Source organism: Lithobates pipiens, unplaced genomic scaffold (genome assembly GCF_037356315.1).
Source record: "Lithobates pipiens isolate NorthernLeopardFrog02 unplaced genomic scaffold, aLitPip1_a1.2 Scaffold_3, whole genome shotgun sequence".
NCBI classification, from domain to species: Eukaryota; Metazoa; Chordata; class Amphibia; order Anura; family Ranidae; genus Lithobates; species Lithobates pipiens.
The window spans coordinates 81,678,226-81,691,724 of NW_027507790.1; the positions used below are offsets into that span (position 1 = coordinate 81,678,226).

Here is a 13,499-nt window from a genome sequence, read left to right on the forward strand (position 1 = left end):
TTTCTTCTTTTTACACTGTCCCTTTTCATTTTTTAGTTCACTTTTATTCCTATCACAAGAAATTTAAACATCCATTGTGATAGAAATAAGGCATGACAGTTTCTCTTTATGGGGGATCTCTCTACCCTACCCTGGAAAGCACGAGATAAAAAAACAAAAACAAACAAACAAAACACCACACTGATTTCAGCTTTCCAGAAAAATAAATAAATAAATAAAAATGTCAGTGATTACATCTGCCAGAGCTGGAAGTGTCTTCATAACGTTGCTTCCAGCCTCACAAGATCAGAGATGGCTGGAGACCCTCCGGTCTTCAGCCAGCTCTGTGGTAACTCGCCACCACCGCTTTGATCAGATCTCGGTCTCTCAGGTCATACCTTAGCCCTTGTACACCCGGTCGGACATTCCGATGGAAAATGTCCGATCAGACCACATTGTCGGATAATCCGACTGTGTGTGGGCTCCATCGGGCTGTTTCCGTCTGAATATCCTACGGACAAAGTTTTAGAACTGGGCTATAAAAACTTTCCGACAACATGATCCGATCGGACTTTGTCCGATTGTGTGTAGAGAATTCCGATTGTACAAAGTGCCACGCATGCTCAGATCAAATTCCTAGACCAAAGCTATTGGCTACTAGCCTGAACGTAGTCCCGTCGTAACAAAATAATGTCGTCACGTTACGTACGATTGGATTTTCCGACAACTTTGTCTGATCGTGCGTATGCAACACAAGTTTTGGACAAAATCCGACTGATTTTGTTGTCGGAATGTCCGACCGTGTGTACAAGGGCTTAGAGCCACCGGTGGGCGACGTCTGCTCCCGCTGCCTGTAAAAGCAATCCAGCATATATTTATATTAACATTATATGTTGGAGGGAATTGCTGGCTGAAAAAATAAATAAAAGATATCGGGATGATGCTGGAAGCTGCAGGCATCATCCGGATATCTTCACTTCAAGTTCAGGACATCATATGACTTCATTGGGATGGGACGTGGTTAAACTACTTCAGTCTAGCTTTGACTGTGCCACTGTCCTGCTTCTCCAAATCGCAGGGCTCTGTTTGTTTACTAGAATGCCTCGCTTTCGGCCCCCAATCCTGACAAATTTTTCTGTGCCTGCCTGCCAATGAAAAGCAACTCCACAGCACAATGCTACCCACAATAATACAAAGTTAGGTGGTGATCAGGGTTAGCTGCAAGGAAAAATTTAAAAAGTTTAATTTTGGTCTTATTATAGTAGGACCCTTTTCTACATGTGTGCCGTGTCTCCTGCATATTTTCCAACAAACTGCAATGTAATTGGACATGGGTGTTACGTTTTGTTTTTGTCTTTTTTTTAGTAACTTCTTATCTTGTGACACTTCCACAAAGCCTGGCATTTGGGTCTCAGAGGGTATTTGCTAGAAGCTGTGGATCGCTTCTTGATCAGAGCTACCCCTGGGCAGTGGGTTACTCCTCTCAATAATCAGCTTCTCACATAGGCAAAGGCAACCAGAGAGTTACTGTGGTTGGTATTATCTAGGCAAAGATGCAATTGTTCTATATTCGATCTTTAATTTAATTTGGAAGCCGATTGGTTGCCAAGGACAATTTTCACTTCCCCCCCCCCCCCTTCTCCCTATTTTTTTTCATTTATAGAAGCGACTTGGAACAGCAACACTACCATTCAATCCTGAAACGGTCTGCTTTTGGTTTTACTTTTAAAATGCTGTTTGCATTATCTACATTGCATTAAAAGATTATCTCTAATGATCTCATAATCATTATTCCATTTATACTATATTCTTTAGGTTTCATATGCATGTACTAGAGCTGCACGATTCTGGCAAAAATGAAAATCACAATATTTTTGCTTAGGATAAAAAGATCACGATTCTCATGACGGAAAATCTTTCACAGTAGTGAAGTCGTTTCACACAAAAAAATAAAATAAAAAATAAAATAAAAAGGGCTATATATATATATATATATAATTTTAACTTGAAACCAACAAATGTCAGAAAAAGGTTTAGTGTTTAAACTTTTTTCACTTACACACAGTCTATATTCCATTGACAAATTGTTACAATGTTTATACTTAAGTTCAACTGATAAAGAAGGTTTCGATTCTTGGCAGACTGCCCAGTTTTTCTCTTCCTTTCTTTTGACTGCTGTGGCTACAGAAGAGCAGAGAGAATTCTTTGCATAGAAAAAATTGTGAAACACTTTAGTCAAGATCGCGATAACGATTCTTGACAATTGTGCAGCTCTAGCATGTACAAGTGTATAACAAGGGTTTGTTATACAGCAGAAGCAATTGCTCCTTGGATATGAAAACTACTCTTTGTGATGGTATTTTGCACCAGCTCATTTTATCTACATGCACCAGGGACTTCCTAAATTATGACTGGGGATTGTGAGTCTGAAAAAAAAAAAAAAAAAAAAAACCTTGTACCCTTTAGCAACCATACTTCACCTTAATATTCTACCTTGGTTGCTATAGAACTTTGAACACAGTACCTAATGAAGCCAAAAGCTTAAGCAAGTTTATTCTGCAGCATAAGCATTTGCCAAGCAATAAGCACTTGTCAAGCACAATAAGCTGCCAGGACTCTAAGGCTTATCTGAATGTAACATTTGTAGCTGTATATAGTACAAGGCAAGAAACTAGCACTGATCTGTGAGCACATCATTTCAAAAAAGGTTAAGTAGCCCGTATAACAAAAATAATCCATAGATATTATTCACATAAAGGTCTGATGTGCTTGTCAGTACTTCACATATAAACTATTTGTCATCTCTGAACATGCAATAATGGCCAATGCAAGTTAATGTAACCCTGCCGCTATAAAGAAAGTTTTAAAGCAAGCCATATCTGTAAAATAAATGCTTGCTTTCTTTCCTGCACCACCAAACTCCAATCCTAACAAATGTTTTGCTGAAAACACTTCTGTTAGTTCCAATCTACTGGGTCCTCCGCAGCTCTCCCTGGAGCTACCCTCTTCGCCTATTACTGGATAGAGTAGAGACGTGGAGGTCAACAGGAGGAACCAGTGAGAGCCCAGGAAATTAACACTTCAGGAAGTGTTGGTTTCAGTGTGGACTTCAGAAGTAGCTCTCTCAGCACAGGAGCAGAGCTCAGCAGAAGAGGCAGCAGGAGAGGCAGGCATGTCTAGTCTTCTTTTACAGGTACGGTTTGCTTTTCTTTTTTTTTTATTCTGTAGTGACAGGATCAATTTATCTAAATTCCATACTGAATCAATTATAGGGGTTGACTTTGATAATTTTCTTCTAAAAATTCAGAGATCCTAATCTGCATACTTCTTCCAGGTTACCGATTTAGAAAATACTGGGGTCAAAAATGGCAGTGTCTATTATTCCTTAGTGTAGGGTTCTTTTAAAGTTTTATGTAAAACTGCAGTATCTTACTCCTTTAAAACATTTTTGCCAAAAAATCTACTAAAATCATCATTGCTGTAAGTATATTTTTAAATAGAAACGATACAGAACCCAGCTGAAGGGCATTACTTACAGTCTTTTGATGCCAGATTCCTGTGGGTTGGGTGCTCTGGAATGAATAATGGGTGATGTTTGTGGAAGCTTGGTTTCCTCATCCGTTTCTTCGCTGAAAAAAAAAAAAAAAAAAAAGTCAGCATTTCAGTTAGGGTGGTGGCACATGTATTATTAAATTCCTTATGACTAGTGGTCCACTAGGTTTGCTCCAGTGCTGTGCAACTTCATCTCCTCTCCTGCACATCTGGCAGGGTTAGAATATACAGCGCCAACTAACTGAATAGACACATGAAATGACCACAACTAGACACAGGTAAAAGTAATTCTATATTCTTACCAAAAAACACATTAATGCACTGTATTACAAATATGACAAGGTGCCTACCCATATTGTCTAAGCACTGCTCAATGCTGCAATCTGCCAATGAAAACACTGATGTTCTGAAACGTGGTTTTTGCATAGGGCTTGGACACTAACCACCCATGTGAGATGACTTAATGCAGCAATTGGCAGCAGTGCCATGGATTACAACATAGTTTGGAGGGGGGGGGGGGGGTGGGATGGGAGACAATGTGCACGCTTTTCATATAGAAGTACAGTATAACAGGGATTGAGCAGAATAGGCTGATAAGAGCAGTTAGTCTATGATGCCCACTATACAGTGCATGTTACATTATTTTTTTATATTCTGATAGACTACAAAAGCTGCTTTAACAAGTGTTCATCAAACTGGTTACAGGTACAATAACTGTTAGAGCAAGGGATTGTGGACTGCGAAACTCTGGGAAAAAAAAAAATCTCTAAAGCTGACCATATATTACACAAATTTTCCTATTCACTTTCCTTTAGATTTACCTTCAACTATGTAGTGCAAGGATCTGCCCGACTGCATAAAAATTGGGTGTTTAGGTTTGACCTCATATTATATGGGTCATTCAACCCAGTTGGAGCCGCGGTTCTTTTGTGACTCCCCCCCGCTAGAACACTCCGGTCAGCTTGTCGGCTGCAAGTTTTCCAGCATACTCGTTCGACAGAAGCCGGCCAAACAGCTGGCTTTTGTCGGACCAGCTGCCTCACACATGGGCCGAATGTCGGCTGGTTTTAAAGGAAAATTGTATGAGATAATTGTATAATGTATGGCCAGCTTAAAACAGATAAAGAATCAACACTGCAATAGCTCAGGACCAATCACAACAGCTAGGGAATGATCATGGCCACAGCCAGACAGTGACTAATCCCACTACAGCCAATAACTAATCACTATTATGGTCAGGAAGTGACCACTATCTAGCACCCTAGAACTAGGGAATGACTGCCATATGCAAAAAAAAAAAAAAAAAAAAAACACACACACACACACACACACACACACTACAGTAAGGGTATAACCATTATAATAATTCCAGCACAGCCAGGGATTTCTAGAATTTATTTACTATAGAGTGGTAATGATCACCACCATTACTACAAGACCCACAAAGTGACAGTGAGTATTATCGCTAGAGTCAAGGAGTAGCTTTTGGAGCCACTGCCTACATTTAGACCACATGCATTAGGCTCTGTCTCAATACTACCTTTTATAGTAAGCAATTTCCTCTTGTAGCATGAAAACCTTGGCTTTCAGCTCATTCCTCTCATGCAAAACATCCCGCAGCTCTTGCAATGTAAACCTGGGCCGATTTGAATCTTTAAGGTCAAACAGCGTTTTGTCTGAATCAAAGATGGGGTCTTCAATTATGGCTTCAGCCTGAAGAAAAGGTCAGAAGGTATGCATTAAATATAGCACCAAAAATGTGTAACTATGGTATAAACATATAAAAAGTACATCTTAAGCTTTTTTTTTTTTTTTTTTTTTTTTTTTTTTTTACAAAAATTTTTTAAGAAGTTATCAAGATTCAACAGTTGCAACAATACAAATACAGTGGGGAAAAATAAATATTTGGTCCTCTGCAGATTTTTTAAGTTTGCCCATTTACAAAGAAATGAAGGATCTATAATTTTTATCATAGGTGTATTTTAAAAGAGACAGAATATCAACCAAAAATGCATACAAAACATGATACAAAATATTATAAATGGAGTTACAGTTCAGAGCGTAGAAGTAGTATTTGATCCTCAAGCAAAACATGACAATACTTGGTGGAGAAACCCTTATTGGCAAGCACCGAGGTAAGACGTTATTTTTAGTTGGTTACCAGGTTTGCAAACATCTCAGGAGGGATTTTGGTCCACTCTTCTTTACAGATCTTCTCTAAATCCTTAAGGTTTCCTGGCTGTCGCTTGGTAACTCGAAGTTTCAGCTCCCTCCATACATTTTCTATAGGATTAAGGCTACTCCAAGACCTTAAAGTGCTTCTTGAGCCACTCCTTTGTTGCCTTGGCGGTATGTTTTGAGTCATTGTCATGTTGGAAGACCCAAAAAAAAACAAAAAACCTCAGTGCAGAACCGCATTATTTGATCTCCTGTAGATTTTGTAAGTTTGCCCACTTACATGAAGGGTGTAGAATTGTTATTTTAAATGATAGAGACAGAATATCAACTAAAACACATGTGATAAATGTTATAAATTGAGTTGCACTTCAGTGAGTAAAATACGTATTTGATCCCCTACCAACTAACAATAATTCTGGCTCCCACAGACTGGCTACAGTATGTTCTCATGTGGTACACAGATTAGTCCTGTCAATTTAAGAAGGTGCTCCTAATGACAACTCGTTATGTGTATAAAAGACACTTGTCCACAGAATCATCTTCTTCTTCTTCTTCCATTCAAACCTCACCATCATGGGCAAGACCAAAGAGCTGTCAAAGGACGTCTCAAGGCACTTGGGATCACAGTCAGCAAACAAACCCTTGATAACACAATACACCGCCATGGATTGAAATCCTGCGGCACCCGCCAGGCCCCTTCCTCAATAAGGTACATGTAAAGGTTCTTATGAAGTTTGCCAAGTTTGTTTTTTATTTTTAAAAACCATGTCTTGCTAAAGTCAGACTCCCTTGTAGTGATTATGCCCGTTTTTCTGTCTAATTGATACTTTTAAAAATCATGCAGAATGTCATCTTGCTTGTGGGCATTTGATTCCTTCTTCCCTCGCATTAGAAGGACCAGCATTCCTTGCTGGTTCCCACGCATGCGCAGCGGCAAGTGCACCGAGCAGCATAATCATCAATGTTTCCATCACAATGGGTGGCGTCTTCGTAAGTTCCACCGTCACGCCGTTGAAATCACGCAAGATTTTGCATCGGACCTCCACACCGACTCCTGGGATGAATTACACAAGATCCCAGTAGACAGTGTGGCAATCACCGAATATGATGCGGATACCTGCAGAAACACCAAGCACAGCCGCAGGGACTAAAAACTCACATTTTAAACCTGAACAGGTATGATTACAAAAATAAAAATAAACAATGTCCATTGTGAACTCAATGCTGCATTTAGAAACGACTGAGCCAATCTTATTAAAATGTGTGCAGAACCGCTTTAATTCTGCCACTGTATAAATCTAGTCATTGCTAGAAGCTAAAATACTATAAAGGACCATTAAACCAAAAATATAGTGCCCACTTTAGTAGTTCATAGAATATATATTAGGGGTGCACCGAATGGGTTTTTTGGTGCCGAAACCGATACCGAAAATGAAAAATACACTAGGCCGAAAAACGAAACAGCACCGATACCGAAAATGACTGTTTTTAAAAAATATTTTCATACAGCAGATGGTCAGAGACTGGGGACATATTACAGGAGATGGTCAGAGACTGCAGGCATGGTAGAGGAGATGGTCAGAGACTGCAGGCATGGTAGAGGAGATGGTCAGAGACTGCAGGCATGGTAGAGGAGATGGTCAGAGACTGCAGGCATGGTAGAGGAGATGGTCAGAGACTGCAGGCATGGTAGAGGAGATGGTCAGAGACTGCAGGCATGGTACAGGAGATGGTCAAAGACTGCAGGCATGGTACAGGAGATGGTCAAAGACTGCAGGCATGGTACAGGAGATGGTCAGAGACTGCAGGCATGGTACAGGAGATGATCAGAGACTGCAGGCATGGTACAGGAGCTGGTCAGAGACTGCAGGAATGGTACAGGAGCTGGTCAGAGACTGCAGGAATGGTACAGGAGCTGGTCAGAGACTATATTATATATATATATATATATATATATATATATATATATATATATATATATATATATATATATATATATATATATATGCCCTTTTAAAAAAAAAAAAAAAAAAAAAGTTGTCAAATACTTTAACCGCTTAACAACCGGCCCATAGCTGAATGACGGCTACAGGGCGGTTGTTTAATTCTGGGAGGCCGTCATATGACGTCCTCCCAGAATTCCGCTCTCGCGCGCACTCGAGAGCATCCGTGACCACCGGGTCCACAGGACCCGGCGCATCACGGATCACGGTAAATGCCCGCTCATCGCTGCCGTTTACCACATGATCGCTCCGTCAAATGACGCCGGTTCCTCCCTCCCCCTCTCTGTACCGATTGGTACAGCGGAGGGGGAAGAGATCTGTGTCAGCAGCGATGTGGGCTGCATCTGCAGTGCCCACATCGCTGCTCACCGAAAATTAACCCCTCAATTCCCTGCCAACACTCTGCAACGCCCTGCAATGCCCTGCAACACCCGCCAATACCATGCAACACTCTGCAATGCTCTGCAACACCCGCCAATACCCTGCAATGCTCTGCAACGCCATACTCTGAGATACCCAGCCATACTCTGAGATACCCTGCAATACCCAGTCATAGACACCCCGCCGCCCTCCGGTGCTTCTACCGACTCGCCAATACGATCAAAGACAGAATCTTTTTTTTTCTTTCTTTCAGGCTTCCCAGCTTAGAGGTGAGATGTGGGGTCTTATTGACCCCATATCTCACTGTAAAGAGGACCTGTTATGCCATATTCCTATTACAAGGGATGTTTACATTCCTTGTAATAGGAATAAAAGTGATAAAAAGATTTATTTTTGGGTAAAAAAAATGTCAAAATAAAATAAAGTAAAATGAACAATAAAAAATATATTTTTTTAAAGCGCCCCTGTCCCCATGTGCTCGCATGCAGAAGCGAACGCATACGCAAGTCCCGCCCACATATGAAAACGGTGTTCAAACCAAACATGTGAGGTATCGCTGCGAACGTTAGAGCGAGAACAATAATTCTAGCCCTAGACCTCCTCTGTAACTCAAAACATATAACCAGTAAAAAAAAAAAAATCGTCGCCTTTGGGGATTTTTAAGTAGCGACGTTTGGCGCCATTCCACGAGCGTGTGCAATTTTGAAGAGTGACATGTTAGGTATCTATTTACTCAGCGTAACTTCATCTTTCACATTATGCAAAAATTGGGCTAACTTTACTGTTTTTTTTTTTTTTTTTTTTAAGCACAAAACTGTTTTTTTTCCAAAAAAAGGCATTCGAAAAATTTCTGCGCAAATACCGTGCGAGATAAAAAGTTGCAACGACCACCATTGTATTCTCCAGGGTGTTTGCTAAAAAAACATATATAATGTTTTGGGATTCTATGTAATTTTCTAGCAAATAAACGATGATTTTTACAAGTAGGAGAGAAATGTCAGAATTGTCCTGGGTGCTCCAGAACGCCTGATGGCGCTCCATGCATGTTGGGCCTCTGCATGTGGCCACGCTGTGTAAAAGCCTCACACATGTGGTATCGCCGTACTCGAGAGTAATGGCAGAATGTGTTTTGGCGTGTAATTTGTGGTATGCATATGCTGTGTGTGAGAAATAAACTGATAATATGACAATTTTGTGAAAAAAAAAAAAAAAAAAGTAAAAAAAAATCTTGATTTTGCAAAGAATTTTGGGAAAAAATGACAACTTCAAAAAACTCATCATGCCTCTTACTAAATACCTTGGAATGTCTTCTTTCCAAAAAGGGGTCATTTGGGGGGTATTTGTACTTTTCTGGCATGTTAGGGTCTCAAGAATTGAAATAGGCCGTCAGTACTTCAGGTGTGATCAATTTTCAGATATTGGCACCATAGCTTGTGGACTCTATAACTTTCACAAAGACCAAATAATATCCACCAATTTGTACTTATTTTTACCAAAGATATGTAGTAGTATAAATTTTGGCCAAAATTTATGAAGAAAAAATTACTAATCTGCTAAATTTTATAACAGAAACAAAGAAAAATTCATTTTTTTACAGAATTTTCTGTATTTTTTCTTTTATAGCACAAAAAATAAAAAACCCAGCGGTGATTAAATACCACCAAAAGAAAGCTCCATTTGTGTGAAAAAAGGACAAAAATTTCATATAGGTCCAGTGTTGCATGACTGAGTAATTGTCATTCAAAATGTGAGAGCACCAAAAGCTGAAAATTGGTCTGGTTATTAAGGGTGTTTAAGTGCCCAGTGGTCAAGTGGTTAAAGCTGATCACCTTGATGATAAACAAAATGTCTAGCAACTTACATGACTCAGGCTACATTTTTGAACGTGTGGGGCCCTTTGGTGTTCATATGCTATCCCCACCCTGCAACCGAACAGCCTGGGCAATTTGTAATTGCAGATCTTATCACCCAAGCCTGCAGAAACAACCCCCCCACCCTCCCAGGTTCCCATTTAATCCCCCCAGGAACTTTTAACCTCTCTCTCCCCTCCAACCCCCCCTCCCCCTCTTTCTTTTTTCCCCCTCCTCTCTCATTCTCGTTTTTCTTTCGTGTCTGGCTAGCCATTTCATTTATTTTGTTTCCCCATGGTATGCCCTAAGCCCGCGGGCTTGGGTAACTTACAAGGCCCATGGCTCCTACCGTGTGGTTGTCCAGTGGAAGTAGCATATTGCCAAAATGTTTAGTTTTTTTGTTGTATATCCCCTGCATGGGTGTTCAGTATTTTTTTTTTTGACTGCAATAAAAATGATTGTACCAGGAAAATATAGAAATTACTACTTGCTCAGAGTTCAGTTCATGCTACTATTACCTGATCTTTTTTCTCTTCTCCGTTCTGCAGCTGCTCTCCTCTCAGTCTCTCTCTTAGCTTTCCAATTTCCAGTTTCATGTTAGTGGCCTCTTGTTCCTTTGCTTGGAGATATGCTTCCAGCTCCACCTTCTGTTCTATTAGCGACTTCCCTTGTGCCTCCACTACTGTGATGCGGTGTCGCAGGTCATGGTTAATCTTCATGAGTCGACTCTGCTGTTGCTGCAACTGCGTGGTTTATAAGAAAAATATACTATAGAAAAAGCGAATTTTAGTCAGTGACCTGCTAATGCTTTCTAGAAAACCCATTTAATGTGCATTTTATATAATCCATTGCAGCCATGTTTAAAAAGCCTTTTTTAGAATGCTTCTGTGTAGAACTACAACCTCCTGTCATATGACTATGTTCTGTGTAAGACTCTTGCTGAGAACCATAGAGAAGGCTTGCCAATCATCATTACATTTACTGCCAGTTTGTAAAAATCTGTGATTTTTACAACTGTCTGAAGATATCAGGATCCGATTATTTGTCTTGTTGACTTTTTAAATGTAAAAACAGGGAAATTACATGTTATGGGTATTTTCAGTGTTTCAATATAGTTGATTATACTGTTTAAATATAGATGATCTTTGTTTTTAATAGCAGTTGAGGTTGTCAGTAAATAATGTGCTCTGTCAGTAATTTTCCCATGTTTTGTCTATTAAAAAAATGCTGGGGGAGGTTGGCAACACTACTATGGAGGTTGGCAACACTACTATGGAGGTTGGCAACACTACTATGGAGGTTGTGCTTAAACACAGTGGTCTGCATCCAGTGGGCTTTGTTTCAAGTCCATTCAGACAATAAGGGGAACAGCCACTAATAGTAGTGAGTGAGGCCACTCTTTAGAATAAAGAATTAAATGGTTATAACTTCAGCCACCTATATCTCTGGACCTACTGAGCACTTTGCCATGATGTTTTTACTGAAGGCAACTCTAAAAGACATGCCGGTAGGTTAATTGGCTCCTGTCTAAAATTGTCCCTAGTATACTGTATGTTTGTATGAATGTGAGTTAGGGACCTTAGATTGCAAGCTCCTTGATTGCAGGAACTAATGCAAATGTACAATATACTATATATGTAAAGCATTACGTAAATTGTTGGCGCTATATAAAAATACCTGTAATAAAATAACAAAATGTATTTATGCATTTTTATTTTTTGCATGGAATAAAATTGCCTAGGATTTGGCTTTAATATTGAAAGATAAAATCCTGTCCGCAATTAAAAAAAACAAAACAAAGACACAGCATACTTATTTTATTTGGTCAACTAGAGTTCAGCTTTAGGCAGGGGTCCGGGGCCTCCCTGTTCTCTGTTTAAGGGATGAATCAGGCCCTAATTTTTGCATGAATTCGGACCTGAGCCAAAGTCACACAGGACCCCCGTGCAATTCGCTCCACAGCTGCCCCCCGAAGATGTGTGAACTGGCTCCATTGAGAGGCGGTTACAGTCATGCGAATTGGATGCAGGAAAACCAATTCACATCGGTGTGAACCCAGCATTAGCAATGCAGTTAAAAAAAAAAAAAAAAGCAATGAGCAAGGAAGCTTTCATTGATGTCCCAAAAGCAGAAAGTAATAAAAATGCCCTTAAACTCCAGGGTATATTATTGGAATAATATTGAAGAATAGACCCAACATAAAAAAGGGATATCTAATCCCCAAAATGTTTTTGGGGATTTATTTTTTTTGGCCAAAATAGGAAAGGGTTCAAACACCTGCCAGAATATTTTTCATCACCTAGGTCTCCTTTGGGAAACTTCCCTTCACTTCTTGTCCTTTAACAGGAAGGTAATCTCGCCTATATGAGCGAAATCCTTTTAATTGCAGTGCAATAGGTGTCCCCATGAGAAGAAGATTTTCCCTCTATTCCTTTTCGGGTGATAAACAAATGTTGATTGTTCCTCACTTTCAGTCCTGGTCACTAGGAAAACTAAGGAGGTAAAATCTAACCAATGGGGTGACATACAGTAATACAAACCTGAAAAGGCGTTCTAAACTAAAATTACAAAAAATGCGGGGGCGTGTCCAAGATGGCCGACTGAGCGGACGCACTTGCAGAGAGCTCCGGCCGACCATCCGCTGAAAACAACTCTTAGCCCTGCAGATACCGCACGTGGAGCAGCCTAACCCCGCAAGCACGGTCCCGGGAGGGGGATGACCAAAGGTAGGGGCAGTTCCGGTTGCCGCAGGACCCCCGCATCGGCCAAATCAAAGCCGAGGCCTAGCTCCGGCCTGTCTCCAGACCCGAAGCCTGCGGCCTGCATGGCGTCTCCGCCGGAGGATCCGGACCCGGCGCTGTCGGAGCAGTCGAATTTTACGGCGCTGATGCAGGCTATCACCACCTGCCAATCTACCCTGACGGGCAAGATTGAGTCGGTGCAACTGGATATCAGCCTTATCCGTAGGGATATGGACTCGTTCCGCGCTCGGCTGACTGAGGCGGAGCGGCGGGTGGGAGACTCTGAAGACGTGCTGCGGGATCACTCTGGGACACTCAGAACGCTGCAGACCAGGGTGAAGATACTGGAAAGCAGGGCGGAAGATTCCGAAAACAGGAATCGAAGGAATAACCTTCGCATTGTGGGACTGCCTGAGGGGGCGGAAGGAGCAGACCCCCACACCTTCACGGAAAATTTGCTTCGCACACTCCTGCCCCAGGCACCTTTTTCAAGTTTTTTCACGGTGGAGAGGGCACATAGAATATCAAAACATAGTGTAGCGCTAAACAAAATTATGAATGACCTAATTAGTGCATCATCATACAGTAATTAACCCAAAACACCTTAAATGTGAAGATTCGTGTAAAAAATATATAGGAATAAAATTACAATTCCAAAGAATATAAATAGAAAAAGTCTCTGTGTAAGATGTTGATCCAATCCAAACGTGAAATACGGGTCACCATCCACCTTCTCAAGATGAAGCTAGCATGCAGACACCCTGTGATATTCCCGTCACCTTTAGAAATAAAGGCTTACCAGATAATATGGATCC

The 13,499-nt window shown here is 40.7% G+C and overlaps 1 protein-coding gene across 3 annotated transcripts in view; it reads right to left on the bottom strand.

Annotated features, from left to right (window-relative positions):
- RILPL1 (Rab interacting lysosomal protein like 1) overlaps nucleotides 1–13,499 on the bottom strand; it is a 78,479-nt gene that overhangs the window by 21,289 nt on the left and 43,691 nt on the right. For all 3 annotated transcript variants that reach the window (XM_077461919.1, XM_077461920.1, XM_077461921.1), the window contains exons 4-6: nucleotides 10,462–10,686; nucleotides 5,072–5,244; nucleotides 3,516–3,608 (exon numbers count right to left, since the gene is read on the bottom strand). In XM_077461919.1, the coding sequence (XP_077318045.1) occupies nucleotides 3,516–3,608; nucleotides 5,072–5,244; nucleotides 10,462–10,686 (491 nt within the window). The remainder of the gene's footprint in view (nucleotides 1–3,515; nucleotides 3,609–5,071; nucleotides 5,245–10,461; nucleotides 10,687–13,499) is intronic.